Source organism: Nannobrachium achirus (assembly GCF_963921795.1).
Source record: "Nannobrachium achirus genome assembly, chromosome: 17".
In the NCBI taxonomy this organism is placed as follows: Eukaryota; Metazoa; Chordata; class Actinopteri; order Myctophiformes; family Myctophidae; genus Nannobrachium; species Nannobrachium achirus.
The window spans coordinates 40,164,097-40,185,310 of NC_137824.1; the positions used below are offsets into that span (position 1 = coordinate 40,164,097).

The 21,214-nt window shown below is 42.6% G+C and overlaps 1 protein-coding gene across 1 annotated transcript in view; it reads left to right on the top strand.

The window, feature by feature from the left end:
- Window positions 1-3,389: 3,389 nt before the first annotated feature.
- Window positions 3,390-21,214, top strand: part of LOC308301445 (glutamine--fructose-6-phosphate aminotransferase [isomerizing] 2-like) — a gene marked incomplete at its 3' end in the record, with an annotated part of 71,699 nt that continues 53,874 nt past the window's right edge. The window contains exons 1-7 of the mRNA XM_080745437.1: window positions 3,390-3,536; window positions 6,549-6,653; window positions 7,322-7,500; window positions 7,823-7,922; window positions 8,531-8,655; window positions 14,772-14,911; window positions 15,055-15,236. Coding sequence (XP_080601563.1) covers window positions 6,626-6,653; window positions 7,322-7,500; window positions 7,823-7,922; window positions 8,531-8,655; window positions 14,772-14,911; window positions 15,055-15,236 — 754 coding nt within the window. The 5' untranslated portion in view covers window positions 3,390-3,536; window positions 6,549-6,625. The remainder of the gene's footprint in view (window positions 3,537-6,548; window positions 6,654-7,321; window positions 7,501-7,822; window positions 7,923-8,530; window positions 8,656-14,771; window positions 14,912-15,054; window positions 15,237-21,214) is intronic.

A 21,214-nucleotide genomic window follows, 5' to 3' on the forward strand; every position in this document is an offset into this window, starting at 1 on the left:
CACACAGAAAGGCCCTTTTGCCAACCCCACATATGAGCACTGATGACGCGGAGGAGAGAACACGCCCACAGCATCCCTGGCAGAATTGAACCCAGGACCTTCTAACTGTGAGGCGACAGCACTACCTACCTACTGCCCCGTGCCCCCTCATCCCTATAGGATCCCTTTGCTTTTAACAGCACATAATCTTTAACCCTAGCTGTGGACTCCACTTCATATACTGTTGGATTATACTGTTCTGCGATTAGGAATCACTGCAATATTTACACTCAAATCATTAACCTAACCCTAATATTGTGCCCATGGGACATGATCTAATGTTTGAAACCCCCATAGACTATGCACCCACAATGGAAGGAAACTGTTGTGTCTGCAAAATCTCCACTTTCTCACACAGTCGATTTGAGAGAGCAGGAACTACAGTATACTGTAGGTGTTAGCCACTGTTACAGTGATCACACACACACACACGCACGCACGCGCGCGCGCGCGCTGTTCTGCGATTAGGAATCACTGCAATATTTACACTCAAATCATTAACCTAACCCTAATATTGTGCCCATGGGACATGATCTAATGTTTGAAACCCCCATAGACTATGCACCCACAATGGAAGGAAACTGTTGTGTCTGCAAAATCTCCACTTTCTCACACAGTCGATTTGAGAGAGCAGGAACTACAGTATACTGTAGGTGTTAGCCACTGTTACAGTGATCACACACACACACACACACGCACGCACGCACGCACGCACGCGCGCACACACACACACACACACACACACACACACACACACACACACACACACACACTATATCATTAGAAAGGTAGAAATGTTAAAATTGTTTTGGTTTGAGCACAGCTGCAGTGTGTGACTGTTTCAAACAGAATCAGACTAAGGCTGCATGGGTTGATTAGAATCTCTCTCTCTTGCTCTCTCTCTCTCTCTCTCTCTCTCTCTCACACACACACACACACACACACACACACACACACACACACACACACAGTGACACACGCACTCACACGCATGCACAAACGCACGCACGCACGCACGCACGCACGCACGCACACACACACACACACACACACACACACACACACACACACACACACACACACACACACACACAGTCTGATGATTCAATAACCCATCTATTTAAACAAACACACTCAGCCACCAGCATGTAATGTCATCATGGCTGACATCCTGTATTCAGACAGACATCTCAGGCAATTTATCTATTGCGGTTTCCATGATATTCTATCTGATAGAGATAGGCATTTAAAACATTTCAATATCATAAAGCATACGGTCTAAGTTTGTGGGAGTGAATCAGTGGTTTGGTGGTTGACAAGAAAATCTTTACTTTGATCGGTATTATGTAAAGTATGAATAAGAGGGGAATCCAATCCATTTAACACATTTTTGTTTCATACTGTATCTGTCATTTTAATCAACACAGAGGTTGTCCAGTTGGGTTTAAATATAGTCCAGTGTATAAATATACACAGGGGTATAAATATAAACATACATGCGTTGTGAGAGAGAGAAAGAGAGAGACAGAGAGAGAGAGAGAGAGAGAGAGAGAGAGAGAGAGAGAGAGAGAGAGAGAGAGAGAGAGAGAGAGAGAGAGAGAGAGAGAGAGAGAGGGAGGGAGGGAGGGAGGGAGGGAGGGAGGGCCAGGGGTGTCGCACCAAACTCTGGGCCCTGGGTACAAGATTCACTGCGGGCCCCCCTGAATGTTCTTCAGGGGGGGAGGGGAGCGCATTATTACGCATTATCTTGTGCTATAGAGCATCGCAGCGGAAGTGGATGCCTGGGGTCACTTTCACTTTCACCATTCATTTTCGCCATAGACTTTTACAAAAACATTTATAACAATTATGTTAAGCCTCGAACCAAGCCATCCAGGATGGAGGTGAATCATGATCATATAACCTTTTTTTCTATGAAAAGAACATTTTGAAAATCGCTAAACAAAGGGTAGTTATTAAATGTAGTATATCAAATAATGTAATATTAAAATATATTTTCACATAGGATCAAAGGTTATATGGTCATGATTCACCTCCATCCTGGATGGCTTGGTTCGAGGCTTAACATAATTGTTATAAATATTTTTGTAAAAGTCTATGGCGAAAATGAATGGTGAAAGTGAAAGTGACCCCAGGCATCGACTTCCGCTGCGATGCTCTATAACTATTGAAAAATAGCAGATATACAAGCTCACAGCGCGGCACCGAGTGCCACGCTGCGAGCTTGTAGATCTGCTATTTTTGAAAAATGTGAAGGACCCCCAAAATTATATGTATTTGGCCACGGATCCCCCATCTCAAAATATTTCGTTCCAGGGACCCCAGAAGCAAATTTGAGTTACAAATGTTTGCTTAAAAATACATATATTCAGATTTGCACACATTTTCACGACTTTTCAAACATATTTTTCAATAGCTAAAGTATAAAATAATTAAGACTGCGTCAGAAACTGGCAATGGCGCCGCCCTGGAGAAGGTATTGATGAATAGGAACTTTAAGCCTAGACATCTCTTGCGTTGCATTGATGCAACTTGCAAGTGATAGAGGAAATCTTCGCATCTATGCAGGCCTACATAATGTAGGCCTTAATGTAGGCTATGTGGTTTAACCCTGACTTCCATTATTCTAAATGGAGGTGTCACCTAAACCTAACCTTAACCCTAACCTCAGAGTTTTTTTTTCCTGAATGGGGATGTTTCTGAGTGGGGGTGTTTCTGAATGGAGGTCTGCCCCTGTTTACATCAGTGATTAAAGCCTTACACGTTCTCACTTTAGTCTAGGTCATATAAAAAGGAGATTAAATGCAAATGTGATATCTCTAATTCCAGAAAGGGACATCATGATATCTGGACATCTTCCTGCCCTGCATAGCCTGTCTTTACACCTGCTGACCTGCCATGCGCTAGGCTATTATAAACTTGATATGACACCTTGGCAAACTGCAGAATACAAATAATAGGCCTAATATTAGCTGCCTACAATAAATTGTACAATAGCCTAAACTGATCTGACTCCGTTGCTAACTGAATCATGGCTCGCCTCATACAAGACAAAAACAAATCTGTCTGTGTTTTGAAGCCATTATGCATTACAAAAGTTAAGTTGTAACCTAAGCAAATGAAAGTCACCTTGAAGTTTAAGGACAAGGTGACTTTCATTCGCTACAACTTCAAGGCAGCCACAATGACAATTGGCTTCAACCATTGCAATTATTTCTCTCAGATGCAGGCTAATTGAAATAAATAGGCTATAATCCGTCCATCCCGCAACGTTGGTGTCGCTTCTACATAGCAAATGGCTTGCATTTTGAATAGACAGTCACTCCCACCGAGCGTCCACTGGAGGTCATTGCTCCTCTGTTTCTGTTTATTCATGCAATGTCCAAAAGTCATGGATGAGATTTGAGACGACCCGTAGACTCTAAAAAAACAAACAAACACTGTTCACCTGCAAGACTCCAAGTTGATGCAGAACAGAAGCCGGCTGTCCCAGAGTGGTGAGTCGATAGGCTACTGCATGTTTATGCGACCTTTTATGCGAACCATTTCACGATTTGATTTGACATCACAAAAACACATTGATCATGATGAAACATTACGGGCTTCGGGGGCCTACTTGTAATAGTTCACGAATAGCATTTAAGCAACCGACTTGAAAATAATGTTAGCCAGACATTTAAAATTGTTCGCAGCAGATCGCTTTTAGTTATGCTTCTATCGTCTAATTAATCTCTGCATTAATTATTTCGCACAGATTCTTTCATTTTTATTAGTTTTTTGCAAGTCACTGTCTGGCAGCAGCCCCGATCGAGCCCCCTGACGCACAGAGAAACAGTATCCGCTGCCTATTGTGGGAAGAGCTGTTTATGCCTATATTTAGGTGTAAAGTAGCCTACTGTACATTTACTCAAGTAGGCTACTGTACTTAAGTACAATTTTGAGGTATTTGTACTTTACTCGAGTATTTCCAATTTCCAATACTTTTACTTCTACTCCACTATATCTCGGATTCAAATATTGTAGCCTACTCAACACATTATCTTAAGCCTATAAAACCTATTTAGCCCTATACAGGCCTACCCTGTCGATTTGAAAATAGCAGATCTACAAGCTCACAATGCCACGCGTTGTAAGCTTGTAGATTTTGGTACTTTAAGTACATTTTGATTCCAATACTTTCATACTTTTACTCAAGTTCATATTGAATTCTTATTTGTAATGGAGTTATTTCTATAGGCCAATAGGCATTGATATCCTACTTTTACTTTTAGAATGTGAGTAGGCCTACCTATCCACCACTGTTTTATGTGACTTGTCTGGACTCTGGACTTGTATGTGAATGTCTGGACTGTGCTTTGTCAAAACGAATGAGGAGGACAGAAGCACAGATTTGTTAACACCACCCCACCACTGATGGAGTACAGCCATATATACTTTTTCGTACGATGGTGTTGAATGGAATGCCTCACGCATCTCTTTAAGTGGAAAATAGCTTGGGACACCCTCGACTGCTTTAAGCATTAGCTACACCATACTAAACACCTGGTGCCTGACCTTATAGTGCTTAGTCCACTATTATGAATCTGATTAATTAGCTTTCAGCAGCTTCCCTCTGCAATGGAAAGTTCTTATAAAGATTACATGCTGTGAGGGTGAATAGCCTACTTCCTACTGGGTAGAGAACAGGGCTTTTGGGGAGAACTGCACTATTATGGGGGAGAACTGGGCCCATTCCCCAGTTGGAACCCATTTCTATAAGCTTTAGATTATGAAGAATGAGGTGCAGCAGTATAGCATTCACAACATTCAGTTTCATTCAGATGCATTTGGCCCCCACCATAATGGTTTCTAAAACAAAAGATGCTGTAAAGCATGCGTAATAGACAGACAGACAAGATTTGCACAATTTGACAGTTCACCGCCATTATTTCGGGAAGACTGGGCACTAGGGAAGTGCCCACTCTTCCGGGTGCCAAGTTTTCCCAATGCCCAGAATGTTTTGGTGCCCACCTTTCCTGTTACTATTTAAAGTAGGCCTACATAGGGCTAAGTACTTTAATATTACAGCATGTGAGTGGGCCTAAGTCTTAGGCTATGTACAGAGTGAGCAGCCAGCAGATAGAGTTGCAGCCATCCCAGGGAGCAGATGAATTAGATATGGAATTACATAATGTCTTGAGAACCAGTGCAGCTGAAGAGCAGACTTGCCAGCACGCACACAACGGCTATGGGGTAATAGGGAAGATAGGCTGGAGGACCTCTACACCTAGCACTGCCTCAATAAACCCCTGAGGATCATTAAAGACCACACCCGACAGACACAACAGACTGTTCTGTCCTCTAGTCCTAAAGGATGATAAGCCACTGGTTCCCAAACACTGGGTCAATTTGTGGGCCGTGGACACATTTTTATGGGTCCCTTAATTTTCAAAAAACATTATGTCTAGGAAGTTGTGAAAATAGCTGATCTACAAGCTCACAACACGGCGCGATTTGAGCTTGTAGATCTGCAGTTTTCACTAGTTTGGGTCCCGGGCAAACGTCTCATTTCACTTTTGGGTCACGGGCTAAAAGGTTTGGGAACCCCGAACCACTGCTCAAAGCCACACTAGCAGGCTGAGGAACAGTTGTTTTTCCTCCCATGCACAGGCCATCAGACTATTACAGTATAACAGTGAAAAGTAACTGTACAATAACTCTCTGTACTTTGCACGATGCACTTTCTTAAACTGATATTCACATGTAGTATGCAACTTAACAGTGCATCCTAGTGGACAATAAAGTGAATCTGAATCTGAGACTATGTGAGGAGCCAGAGCCTGTATGATCAGAGAGTTATGATGACACAAGCAACAAAAATGTGTCTGTCTGTGTGTCCGGAGCTAATCTCGCAAACAGCACCGTTCTCATGTGGAATTGTGGATCCCAAGATCCACATTACTCAATTTGTTTAGCCTATATGAAGCATTAGACTGTAGCACCAAAGACAAATTTCCCCTCTTGACAATAAACCTTATCTTTCTCTCTGTCCCTCTGTCCCTTCTCTCTCTCTCTCTCTCTCTCTCTCTCTCTCTCTCTCTCTGTCTCTCTCTCTCTCTCCCTCCCTCCCTCCCTCCCTCCCTCCCTCTCCCTGTCTCTATCTCTCTCTCTCTCGTATTACAGCATGTGAGTGTGACTAAACTCTGACATCCACTAATGTGACTAAACTCTTCTCTGACGTCCAGTAATGTGACATAACATTTCTCTGACATCCAGTAAAGTGATCCCTCCATTCCCGACTCTCCAAGCATCCATGTTCCCTTCTCCTATTTCAGAAACAGGCTCAGAGCATGCAGTGCTGTAACACAGTATTAAGCAAACAGAACCTTTGCTGTGTTTACCCATAATAACAGACAGTATGACATCTTACTTAACCCTGGAGTTTAATTAGTAGCCTGTATGACGTGGTCTTCCCTAGGTTTTGGAAGTAGGAATGACATTGTTGTGCTTTGGACATTATTGGTAAACAGGAATTGCAGTTGTGGGGTTCAAAGCTGAGAAGACCTTGAACTCCAGTCACCACCGCAGTGCCTGATCTGACTATAAAATGGCCTCCGGAAAGGGAGATGTGCCAGGTAACTCATTCTCTATTCTATTCAATTCAATTTATTGTACCCCTCTAGTTAACCACTTGAAGGAGAATTTCACTTTCACTCTCAAATTGCATGTCTACTCTTTGTGTGCATGCCAGACAGTTTCTAAGACACTTGATTCAGTATTTAACATTTGATATTCATTTGATCAGATAGACCCCCTCCAATATAAGCCAATTCAACTTCAAACTCCATGTTAGACTCATTCAGTTCAATTCAGTTCAGTTCGATTTATTTTTCAGCACTTTGGAGTGTGGCAATGGAATACAAGTACATATCTGTGTTATCAGTGCATGTAGAACAGGGCATGATTTCAAAAGTCCAGTTGTGTACAAGGTGCCAAAAAAAGGAAATGGGGAGAGGCAAGTACTTATCGAGCCCTGTGAAAACACTGTGAAATTCCCTTTTAAGCCCTGTACACTTACTGTAGTCATACTACATAAATCTGATTTACAAGGTCACAATGCATTGGGAATTATTATATATATTTTGTATTTTTGGTACATTTATGCTGTCTTGGCCAAAATAGGTCCGCCAAGTGGTTAATTGAAGTACTTGATACGTTTTCTGTAGACATGGTAGAGTCTTGACAAAATCTTTAGATTCTCAGCCTACTGCACTCATTTGCTCCCATGGTTTCCGCTGCCTAGGGCTGGAGTCTGGAATCCCGTCAGGGCTCTACGCATCTCCGGTCGGAATGAGGCGCACTTTCAGCTATGATGACCATTTAAACATCCCCTTGAATTCACCGCCTATAGACATGAGTGTCAATCACCTGTGGAAAGACCCTGTTAAGCCACGGCGCAGGTTCAACCTACCTAGTACTCAGGTTGGCACACACACACACACGTTTGTCACTAGAACTAATTCATTTTAGTTTTGCATTTTTTTTACATTATTGCCTAATCCTAACCGTAACCCTAACCTGAATCTTTTCCTAATCGTAAGCATAACAGTTGGGGAAACAAAGATAGTTTTGGCATAGTTTGGCACGATTACATACAACTTAACTGTTGTCAGATGATTTGTTACATTGATTTGAGAGAGTGCAGGTGAATAGTTTTTCTGAATGTTGGCTAATGTATGCTCCTTCTCTGTTATGTAAATGGTTTATGAACTACTGTAATAACAGAATTCACTTGTGTGACCAGGAAGAGAACAGCGGTGGGAAGTTTGAGACAACATCAGCTGGTAACTCGTCTCCTGTGGTGAAAACCAAAGCCACCTCTCTGATGAGCACACTCATGATCAGTAAGTCACCAAAGTCATTGCACTGACAACACCTTACCTTACATACCATACATTAATTCATAGTATCATAGATGGTACTTGTCCACATGTTCAAAACAGAATGTGCCAAAGTAACGTTGCTGTCAGATAGAAACTGTTTCGTCATATCATCTTTCTGTTTTTTCAAAACTTAATTCCATATTTTGTACTTTGTGATATGACAGTGTTATGACGATAAAGTAGAAAATATAGACGATTTTGCACCATGTGATCAGGAGGTAAACAAAGGCTGTCTGTGGTCCAACAATCTTTTCTTCTTTCACCCGTAAAATAAAAATTGTATCCGCGATCATCCGTTCTTTAGTTATGATCTGTTGGATATAGATTGTTTTGACCAAAAATGCAATCTGGGAAAATAATCCAAGATGAATGGATTTCTCTGAATCTGATAACATTGGAGCGGGTGTAGAGAAAAAGAAAATCAAACCGGATTACGTCTTTCCGGTTGTATCGCTTCATACGGTGGCCCTGAGCCTACACTAGCGCGATCACAGAAAACGAATACATTCGTCAATGGTAGTAGATGTGTTAAGCTTACTCTACAATCCATTTCTGACTGTTTGCCAAAGAGCAGACCCATGAGAGCCTCCAGAAGTTTGAGCACCAGGCCAGGCTGACAGAGGCCTCTTACTCCCCCCACAAAGGCCTCACTGCTGAGGAGGTTGACTTCCATCGGATGGCCGAGGGCACGCCAGTAAGTATGAGAAAGTGTCACCAGATTAAAGAAAATGTTTCCATACAATTCAAGACACAATACTATTACCATTTCAATGAGACATTGATTGAATTGAAATATGGTTTGGTGTGAGCTTTGGAGACAAAACAATACAACTCAAATACACAAGTACATGAAGATGTATTTTTTATCCCCCAGCTATAAATAAAACACAATTGATGTCTATGTTACTTAAGTAATGGAAATTGAAATAACCTTCTGGGCCGTTTATAGTTCTGTACGTTTGATTTTGTGTACGTTTTGGGTGAGAGAGAACATACGTTATTTATGTCGGAATGCATAGTTCCTCTACGTTATGTGCGGGCCGACCCTTGCCTGACTGCGAGCGCCAGACATCTCACACCACACTACGTGGGGGGAGAGAGTCTGAAATTGAGGGCAGACATTCTATTTCGGCGGGGGGGGGGGGGGGCCTGAAGCCTATTGACGTCACACACACACACACACACACATACACACACACACACACGCGACGGCGACGTGGCGTGACATTGCAAAAATACGTTCTTTCTCATAACATATTATATGTCTGCATGTTTACGTTAGTGAAAAATGGTATTAAAACGTGATGAAACGGCACTATTGCATCGTTTATTAAAATAATACGAGTCGAGTCTGACTCTGCCATGACAGTTTTCACGGACCAATCAGAGTCCACTAGACTCTCACGTGGGCAGAGGACACCAATCAGAGTCCACGAGCAAGTCTCACGTGAGCTCAAGAGCTCTGTTTGGAGGGGGCTGGGACCGGAGCAGCCTACCACGTGCCCCAAGCATACAACCCTGATTGGCCCATTCAAAGCGCCCGCTCTTCAGGCGCGCAGGAAATAAAATAAAATATGTGCAGCTTCAGTCCACACTACACACCACCCACCAGCAGGGGGTGGTGATGTGCGGACTGAAGTGTCAGGCTAGGCCGACCCGCCCTCCACTCCAATTCTGCTCCAGTTGGGACCGTGCGCCTGTATTGCACCTCGCAGCACACGAGCAGAGCTGCAGAACAGAGCGATTCGAAACGCAAGTGAGACGGATTTTGGCTGAATGAACCACACTCACTGATAGTGGTGCAAACAATAATCGATTCAGCGATGCATCGCGATTCGGCAGTGCGCGATTCTTAATCGATTCAGCAACGTGACATAATCGATTATTAAAGCCGTTTCATACAGGGGTGAACAGGGGTGGACGTAGCCAGAGTGCAGTGCGCTATGACTGTCTCCTTCCCTCCTTCCTACTCACTCACTCACACACACACACACACACACACACACACACACACACACATCTCTCGAATCTGGTGATTAATCAATGATGAATTTCGAATCTGGTGACTAATCAATAACCAACAGGATTTAATATTTTCCGTCTTATTAAAAGGACAATGTCTACATAAAAAGGAAAAAGTGAGTCTGTAGTTCTAAGTGCGACAGGGAGTTTATTCCACAGTTTGGGGGCCAGGAGGGCAAATTGTCTAGGATGAGTGGATTTTTGTCCTGGGGTTTTATAACATTAACATTAAACAAGTATATCCAGACAGTAGTATGTACAGCAGTTGATAAGTCTGTGGTCTCATGCGGGGTGATGCAGAAAATTTGATCTGTGAATTATATTGAGGACTGCGTTATGCTCATAATAAATCATAAATTGTGTATTGTATTTGCTAAAAGCGCTTTCCCCCACACGTTCACACACCAACTCTACAGCAAACCATGCTAGGCAGTTGGGGTTCAGCGTCTTACTCAAGGACACTTTTCTAGGGGGAGACAGCAGACAGGGATCGAACTGGGAACACTTCCAATTCCCAAGCAGCCTGCACTCCTGACTCACTCCCTGTGAGCGACATTGTCTGTTGTTGTTTGTTATAGGCTTTGTCCTGCTGGTTGAATCATTAATTAATGTACTATTTGACATCACCTACAACCACAGGAACTTCTTGTTGCCATAAGCAGAAGACCTTGACCTAAATCTTTGGGTCAAAGTAAATGTAGCCTGGGATTTAGCTTTAGAATGGCTGTGATCTTACATACATGCAGGGGTGTCGCACCAAGTTCTGCGCCCTGGGTACAAGGATTCACTGCGGGCCCCCCATGAATGTTCTTCATAGGGGGAGGTGGTTCCGTTTAACCCATTTAGACTGGGAACGCATTATTACTCATTATTTTGTGCTTTAGATCTACAAGCTTGCAGCTCGGCACTCGTGCCGTGCTGTGAGCTTGTAGATCTGCTATTTTTTCAATAGCTAAAGTATAAAATAATTAAGGCCCCTCCCTCCACCTTTGATCAGGTGGTAACTCACTAAACTCAGTCACACACTCCCCCCTTCTTTTTCCACCACTTGTAATTTTTATTTGGTAAACAAATTGCGTAATCGGTCCCCTGCTGAAGCATTGACAGACAACGCCCTCCAATGTACCACCACTAGCACCAATCACAGGACGTCTAACAAAAGACCAACCGCAGAGCTTCAAAACAAACAACCAATCACAGAGCTCCTTACGTTAGCAAGTGTTTTTGTAGGAACTAGTTTGTACGCGTGATTCCTAAACCCACCAGGATTGAGTTAAGACCCGCCTCGCGGAAACGCGAGGACTTCCAGGAGTGGCTGAAATCCCTGCCTGACACATGGAGGGTGGATAAAGTCAGAGGCATGAAGACTTGTACTTGAGAAAAGCCTGCATTTGCACAATGCACAACTATTAATTTCTCACGACAGTGCTCAAAATAAACTGTGCTAAAAAAAAACTTGAAACTGACTTAATTGTACTGTGCTTATAATAAAGGGAAAACTTTGTAACTTTGCTGAAGAGAAAAACGTACTGAGAAAGCTATTAATTTGTCACTACTGTGCTCAAAATAAAAACTCTTACTGATTATCAGTTACATTGTTATGGTTTGGATATGGCTTTGGGCGTATTATGCTGCGTGTATTATTGTAATGGATCAGTAGGTAGTAGGTACTTTGCACTTGAGCGAGCAGCACTAACGTTCATGGGCACTTTCATACTTAAGATTATCGAGAGGAGGCGGGTCTTAACTCAATCCTGGTGGGTTTAGGAATCACGCAGTTTGTACCGGGTTTGTTTGTACAATTTGTGCTTTCGTCAACTATTTGATGCTGTAAACTTGTATAAACATGAATACAATGGAAAAGCGAATTGGAGCGGAAAGTAAAAGAAATCCAATCATAAAAAGGTAGGCCGTTGCTTAAATGTGCTTCATTTTAACCACATGGTTGCTCTTGTTTTTGTCGAGAGCCAGACACGGGCCCCGGGCTGGCTAGCATTAGCACTGAAGCTAACCGTGCTAGGCTAGTCACTAGTGACTAGTGTTGTTGAACTTGTCCTTAGCGGCTATAGCTAATCATAAAAAAATTAGCTTTATGGCCACGCCTAAGTTGCTAAGCTTTGGTGCGTGATGCGGTATTTAATAACGTTGTGGAGGTTGAATACGGCGGCTGCGTTATAAGCTAGCCCTAGACTGCTACTGCTTGACATGTTGCCTGCCCTGACCTGCTCAGCCCATTACTACGTAGTCGCTAGGCTAGTAGGTCAGTTGTTGACAAAGGGACACGGAGTTTCTGCTATGCAAATAGGGTTGGCTTTTGGGTTGACAAGGAACCCACACTGTCTGTCAAAACATTGGATTGGATGTAACAAACAACCAAGCATCTAAACCAGTGGTGTGTAAAGTAACTAGTACGTTTACTTGAGTACTACTGTGCTTAAGTGCAATTTTGAGGTATTTGTACTTGAGTAGCCACTTTAGTTACTAGTTGCTTTGAAGATATAAATTATAATATTATAAATCATACATAAACCACTTAAGCCCTATATTTTATTTTTAGTTCTACAAGCTCACAACGCCTCACAAACTTGTAGATCTGCTATTTTCAAACATTGTTGTGCTTTTGATGGGCTACTTTGTCAACAACACTTTCTTTTACATACCACAGCCATAGATCACTCCTAGGCCCTCCTAGGCTCCTGTGTCGGTGACTCATTGTTAAAGGCATTAATAGTTGTTTCACTGAATGCACTCCGTTTGTACTGACCCAATACTTAATTTCAGTCAGTCAGCTATTGTACTCTCTCTAGTTTCATATCTGTTTGAAAGTTGTGGCAGAAAACGTGTATTTAGTAAAATATATTTTCCACAAGTTTCCCACGGATCACATTTCCTCCAGAGAGCCTATGGGGCACAAATCGACAGGTCAGGTGTCATCATTGATTGACAGACCTGTCGATGCGGCGTAGGAGTTATCCATGGCTGTGTATATGGAACTCATAAAATGTATGTAATATCACAGCCATTCTAGGGCTACAACCAACCATCAAACAGTCTTAGTTAAAGTTAAAGTAAAATTAGATATACAACATTTGTTTACTGTCTTATATCATAACATTAGATATAATCAAAATCAACCATCCAGACAACTCCACTGTCAATAATAGACATGATCCAGCCAAAAAAACATACTATCATATTACTGTAAAGAAAGGGGGCTCATTAACAACACAAAAGGGAAAACATAACTGCGTACTTCATAGGTAGAATGTTTGTAAATGGTTCTGCATAAGGTGAGTAGGATACAGTGACAAACGTATTATAGCTATGCTGTTGGCATACATTCAAGGCCCATGAGTTATGCAAGAGGTCGAATAAGTACAAACATTTAGGGGTGGGGTTGTAGGGGCCGGTCCAACAGCATTTGAGCGATTCCAAAAAGGGCAGCCAGTTGCTGCGTTAGATAATGGTTGTGGGTGACAGAGTGTTTTATCATTTAGCATGGTGACCACTTCTCTGAACAGAATGCAGGGCCACCGGCCAGATATGAGCATAGAGGATACTAGATGGGGCTGGGATTTTGCACTCAATGAATGGAGACTAAACATAGCAAAAACCTCTCCATGGATTATTGTTGTGGAAACCCAGGTGAGTCTTGTTTGGAGTGAGGTGATGAAGGCTATGTTAATACTTGTTTTTGGTAGGAGCTGTACAGCCTTGGTCTTCTGGAATGTTGAAGGGTGGGTTAAGTGTTAGTTAGTGTTCCAGACAGAAATGCATAATTTACTCACAAAGTCTGAAACAAGAATGTTTTCCAAATTGCCGTACACTGTGTGTTTGTGATCCATTGTCAAAATATCATTAGAGTTGAAAGTCTTCATTGTATGAACTATAAATAAATTAGGAGCTACTCCTGTACCGATTAGAGCAATAAGAAAACATAGAAACAAAACAAGGAAACATGACCTTGGCAAAACAATCCCTGCTAGCATCATAAATGTATTGTGCAACTTGAACTTTGGTATGCAGTGACTGGGAATGACATGGGTCTGATGCCAGGTCTTGTGCACTTTGTTTATTCTGATGGGCATGTACACATGCAATACACCTGTTACCAAACTGCTAATGCATCCCATATTAATGAAACCTAAGAATAAAGAAGCTTGTAAATCTATTTTTGAAATATTCTATATAAAAAGAGAAATGTCTTTATATCTTTGAACATGTTCACCCATAATGACATGCCCAAAATGGGGACAACAGGTTGAAAGCGGTTATTACATTTTATATCCAGGAACTTCAGTGGGGTTTTGTCTTTTGGCATACCGACATACCCAGCTTTGTGGGTCTTGTTTTCATGCCCAACATGAGGACTCGCCCGAGTCCTGCCCGGGTCCAATTTTGTGAACCTGCGCACGGCCCGCCCGTCATTCATTAGATCCGCGAACCGACCCGCTACCCGCGGTAATATAAAAGTCTAAACCAGACCCGCCCCGCCCGTCAAAAAACGGAACCGTTGCCCACTCTGCTAACCGCGATTACATGCAGTAAAGTAATCGCCTACAGACATGCGTGGCTGCGTGCATGCTTCCAAATGGCATGCAATCGATCTGCCCTGCACGCCGTCCTCAGTGTTGGCTATGAGAACAGGTTGGCTGCCATTCTTGGTTCTTTTATACAGCCTTTTAAACCATCCTTGCAATGAGAACATAGGACGCACTCCACGCAGCAGTAAAGAACATCCGTGTTACTTTGTTTATATTATAATTCTTTGTATTTTTGTCTATGCAGAGGTTGAGAATGACAAGCGGGGACTTCAAGGAGGACAGGCTTACGACATCAGCTCAATCCACCCCTTGTGGCACCCCATCTGTCACCCCCAGTGTCACTCCCAGCGCCAGTCCCCGCGCATCACCTTCAGTCACCCGCAGGTGAGCATCATCACATGCTAAACGGATGCATTCGGCTACCCTAGCAGCTGCTACACAGCGTCACATATCAACACAACACTGCATGACCTCACACGCCTTGTGACAAGTGTCTCAGACATGTTTTTTCCTGGCTGGTTATCCAGGAGCTGGTTCAACCTCAGTCCTGGATCTGCACCCTTTCTCAACGTCCCAGAGGTGACCGGTGCCAACCCCCCCTTAGATATGGGAGGAAATGAGGGAGGAGGATCAGAGAGGTGGAGCTTATTTGGAACGCGGCCCATGGTGCAGAAGTCCCCCACCGACCCAGGCTGTGAAAACAGCACAGGTATGTACTCTCTGTTCTTCTGTGTTTGTTTCCCCTGCTGTTATTTATTTTTGGAGAAGGGCTTTTGTATCTCTGGATGTGTTGCCCCTAGAGCTTTGAGGTTGACAAGGTGCAACTATGAGCACACATGCACTAAGGCTGGGGTGGTATGCATTTTGTATTGCCATGGTTAAAGAGGAACATAATGTGTCAGTTCACTATTTGCTTTTGAAAATGGTGTGGTGTTCACAGGGATGGTTCATATCTATATTTACTGACATCCGCTCATACTGTATTCCTTCTCAGGCTTCTCACTGCAGTCATACTTTGGCCTGCAGAAGTCCAGCACCATGGAAACGATCAACACTCAGGTCAACCTCAAGGTCGAGGACCCTGCCAACTTCATGCCCCCCAAGAAGGGCATGGAAGCCAAGACGCCGCCTACACGGCCACACAAACTCAAACCCCGAGACTTGAATGTTTTGACGCCTTCTGGCTTCTAATATCAACCTGAACCCCCCCATCCACCGTACTCTGCCATCCTCCCCCATTTCCATTGTCCTGTTGCGCCGGTAGGCTTACCTGATCTTTCACCATCCTCTTGTCTCCTCTGCCTCCCAGAGACCTTCCAGAGACTGAGAACTGGACAATCAACAGCAGTACTAAGCTCTATTTATACTCATTGCATGACAGAGATGCTTCCAATAAGTACTGATAACGTGTGGTGGGTGGTTGCCTCTCTGTATGGCTGACTCCAGCTCTTTTAAGATTCTGATCGTGAACTCCAGGATTTACATTCTTGTAAGTTCTTCACGTAGACCCCAGCGGAACTCAAGAATCAAGAAGGGTTTATTTGTCAGATATTGCAGGGAAATGTTGAGCTCATGCTTCGCTGGCTCTGTGTGAGGGATTCATACATATCCTAGGTACCTTTTTGATGCACAAACTCGTCTGACCACCTTCTTTCCATCACCAAATGAGAGCTTCTTTGACAGTCCCTCCTGTGATTCAAATAATTGCCTAGTTAGGAGTCAGGGAGAGCAGACCAATCAGTTCTTGTCAGTAGCGACACTGTCGTGTGATGGAGTAGACTATAAATTAAGCATTCATTCCCTCATGCTCTCTACACAGCACAGCTCCAGAACCCAACAACCCCTTTGGTCCAATTAAAGCACAAGGCATTTCTGTGACTGCTTTTGTTTTTGAAAATATCTTGTAATGGATGCTGTGGCTTGTAATCGCCTTGTCAGTGATGGGCCTGAATTGATCAACAGCTAGTTGTCTCCTTGTTTTCATTCAAGTGCCCGCACTAATGTTGTATGACAAAACCACCAGTCATTTCGATGATGATCTAGTACTAGATAGGGTGGTACTTTACTTTGTGTGCGCTAATGTTTTCTTAAAAGGTGTGAGCTTGCAACTGGTTTGCTCGTGGCATTTTCACCACTTTGAGTTTGACCTTTTTTTTTTATTCTTTTTCTTTCAATTTGAAAGAACTTGTTAATTCAATTGTATTTGATATATTGACAGGAGAGTAAACTGCTTTTTCTAAACTGAAATTGTTTAATATTTCAACTGAAAGGTTTCATTTTGCTCTGCTATAAAGCTGCAATCCATAACTGTTTTTTTTTACTGAAACTGTAGACTAGAGTAACGTGTCTAACACAACTGCGGTTGTTGTATTTGGTCTCCCTGCTCTTCTGTTGAGAAATGTAGATCCTGTGGTCAGGGACCATTGCTGGTTGGCGGGTGACACTGCCTGAAAGTCAAAATAAAATGTCTCTCCTAAGCAAGCAAGTGTGCTCCTATTAACTCAGTGAGACATGTTGCCACTTGCTCAGGGCACCAGGTTTCAGATTGCAGCTTTAAAACCAATGTTCATTCTAAACAGTAGCATGTTTTTGTTTCCATTGTCATGCCACTGTTATGCTTCAAGAAAATATTATAAATAGCTAAAGTGTTGAAATTATGATTTTGAATTTAGCTTTTGTTCTGTTTTTTTACATACCTCTATTCTACAGTCATTGCTGTTTTCTTTGCAAAATGTTGATGACTACAGATCCTTACTTGCACAAAGGAGTTTGTCCCACTGACATCTGTAAATAAATCTGACGCTACAGAGCAAAGTCACCTTCTGTCTCTTTATGTTTATTTAATCAATTTCCAACCTCCCTGGAATACAGAGAATTTATAAATATGCTAACAAGGCGGTGCAATTATTTGGGGTATTGATGTAACCCCCCACATGAGAGCTACTTGTCATAGCATATAAGCTTCTCCCCCATATGGGAATGTGTTATAAATGCATAACTGTAATGCATTTAGGAATCAAAATGGTGTGCATCTCACCACCTGTGCTGCAAAGAACTGTAGGAACTACACCAATACCAAAATTGGACACAAGGTGGCAGAGTAAGCTTCCTTTTCATTAACAACAGCAGGTGGTGTAGCCATTGATTGATTGAAGACTTTATTAGAAGTTTGCATAGGAAAAGGTACAGTTTCATGACGGTACAGTTCACTGGTACAAGGTCAACCAAAAGGAGATCCTAGAACAGACTAAGCTTATTTCCACAGGAAACCATTAGTCAACCTATGGCTGGTGAGGTCCATGCCGTTTCCAACACACACACACACACACACACACACACACACACACACACAGTATGGTTGCAGTCTCATCAGTGAAAGGTCAAGTGGAAATGTGTTAGATCTGTCATTCCACAAAATTGGTGCCTGGGCGATCATTTCAAGCTAGCTAAAAGAAATCATCAGTCATTTCGATTTGTATGTTGATGAAAATGATAACGTTCTTTGGCCAAACCTTATGAAACATCAACAAAAGTACAACAAATAGATATAAGCTGTTGACAGAATAGGTAGTGTAACTTGTAAGTGTAATAGTTGGGGAAGAGACTGGGCCTATACTTGGAGATACCTTGGGAGGAATACTGGCTGATGGCACTACTTAAAACAAGCAGTGTAGTGATGCAGTTATCTTTTGTAGAGACATCAAACAGCCACAAGATGGCAGTGTTCTACCCACAAATACTGTGATTCTGCATCTGTCAGCACCACTACCTTAAACACAGTGTTGTTAGTGGGAATATAAACACTGAGGCACCCAGGAGGAAGTGGACATACACAAAAAAGGATACATAATACAAAAATAAAGCTTACATTTTAATTGGGTGTGGGGGCAGTAAGGGACCTGGATAAAAAACATTGCTTTAAAGGAGTAGTTCACCCCCAACATGACTTTTTTTTCTAAATTTACTTGAATCAATTTTTTGTCTTAGGAATGTGACAAAAAACAAAAAATATTATTGAACTCTAGTCTCCATGGCATGAGTAATCAATAGAAAAAAAAGTCATGTTGGGGTGAACTACTCCTTTAAGTCAATTTTCCTTTCTCTATCCATAATCTATCTTTCTTTCTTTCTTTCTTTCTTTCTTTCTGTTCTTATCTCCTCCGACCTCTGTCACATTTTTCCTCTTTCTGACTTTTTGTCTTCATTCCTAGTATGCCCCTCCACTTATGCAATACCCGTTGTACTGGTCAGAGTACATGTTGTACAGTCAAAGTAATTACCTGCGCCAGCAGAGGGCACAAGTACTGTGTTCTGTGTTTCTGTTTCCGGTGGTATCTGTGCATCTGTGTTTACGCCTGTAGCCAATCACCTGGGAGCAGCGTTCTTGGTGACGTTACCACCAACAAGTGCGACCTGATAAAAATAACAAGGCGCAAGTTGGCACCTCAAGAGAGTGCCAACTTGCCCACTCACATACATACAGACAGCACCGAACAGCACCCATCGCAGTACTTGTGCGCTCTGCTGGTGCACAAGATAGCCATACATAGCCAAATGTGCACAAGGCGCAAGTTTTGGCACCTTGAGTCGTGCAGTCTAGTTAGTGCAGTAGGCCTACCCATTGTCATAGTACTTGAGCTACAAGCTTATGATATCAGTACTTCTATGACATCATATTGGTGACATCAGGGATCTCCATACATGGGCATAAAATGAACACAGGTTAAACTTGAAACGGAGGAAGGACATGCACATCCAAACCCGAAGTTTGGCAGGTGCTGAGAGAAAACCAGTATAAAGTAAAAACAAAAAAAGAAGTGTATGATGAAAAGGGTAAGCACGAAAAACATCACGGCAATCAGTTGCAATAAAAACTTTTTTGCAACTGGAGAGACACAGTAGTAAACCATAGAGCTATATTACATCTGGAGAGAGCACTGAAAATCCTAAAAAAAAAAAAAAAAAAGTTTCCATTTGTACACTCACTTACACGGGTCTATTTGGGGCCCCTAGTGGTCCCAAAACCTAACCTTGGATCAAGACTGTCATAGATGTATTTTATCCTGTCTGACTTTCGCTTTCGGATCTAGTCTTGGTCTCTATCGCCCTATAGTCAATGGGAATCCGTGCTCAAAGCCCACATACTTCTCTGTAAAAACATGGGGCAGCAGTGGCTCAGGAGGTAGATCGACCGGAAGGTTCCCATTTCGATCCCGGGCTCCTCCAGAGTTTGTGTCGAAGTGTCCTTGAGCAAGTCACTGAACAGTGAGCAGGTTGGTGCCTTGCATGGTTTCCTCCACCACTAAGAATGTGAATGGGTGAATGTAATGCACAATCATTGTAAAGCGCCTTGGATAAAGGCAAGTATTCTACCATTACCATTTGCATATAAGTGCTGACCCTGTAGCCACAGACATCAACTTGGTATTAGGAACCTGTGTGCACTGTGTTAGTCCATATTTTTCAATAAATATGTGTTTTTTAGACGTCTAAAAGATTAGACACTATAGAGCGTCTATAGCCGTTAAAATAACGTCTAATCAACGTCTAGTCTAAGCTACAAAACTTTCACTTTTAGACCAATTTTAGACAGACTAGCCAAATTAACTACATTTCATGCCTGCAACTTTCATATTTTCTCTACACTTTGTATTAAACTACATTATTGCGCAACACTTTTGCCATGCACGCCCAGATACTTTTACTGTTACACAGATGTTGCTGCTGATTTCTCCCAGTGTGTAATTTGAGTAATCTTTCAAAAGCGTGTTGCATATCTAATACAGCATGTGTCCTGACGTGACCTGCAAAGCATAGGCAGGTAGGTCACTCAATCGGATGAGTAACGTGGCAAAAAAAGAAAAGAAAACGATACTGGACACATGCGTGCACGTGTGTCCTGGGCATGACATTAAACTGCCCTGTAGTAGGTGCAGTGGTGTGGTCGAATGCATTTGCAACTTCTGTGGACTATGTTATGTAGCATACAAGAAGCCACTTCTCACGGGTGTAATCTAGCAACAGCCGTGAACAGCTACCAGGAGGAGAGGCTATAGACCTGGCGGCCTTCCAGCGGTATGTCCATCCGTTGGCAGAATAGCAACGGAAGGACTTCAAGGCCCATGAGAACAACTAGCGCTTTAACACCAAGCAGCAGTGTGATACTAAGAACAGTACAATATTTGGATCCGAGGTGTAGTGTAGTAGAAGTAAAAGTATTGGACATTCGAAATAAGTACTTAAATTGTACTTAAGTACAGTATTTAGTTACTTTACACCACTGCCCTAAACCCAAAGTTGAGAACCAGTGCTCTAGATTTCGGACCCCTTCGGTGCCATGCACGCCATGAAAAGCGTGGCATGACATGAAGAAAATATTGGCTAACAAACACTGAATCATGACTGCATCACTGTCCATTCAGAGTACGCTGAAGGGATGATGTCATCATGACGCTATAACTGTACAGCATAAATGCCTTTCTACATCTTAAGAATTAAGATTGTGTTCTCTGAGTCACATAGAGGGTGTAAGTGACCCAACTGAACAGGATGTCAGTCATCGCAAAACATCAAGAACAAGATGGTGCGGAGGGGTATGGTGGTATTCATGTAGTCGGTGGTATCCTGAACGCCCAGCGAACCAAGCATGCCATTTCCCACACCCAACTTCAACTACAACACAAGATC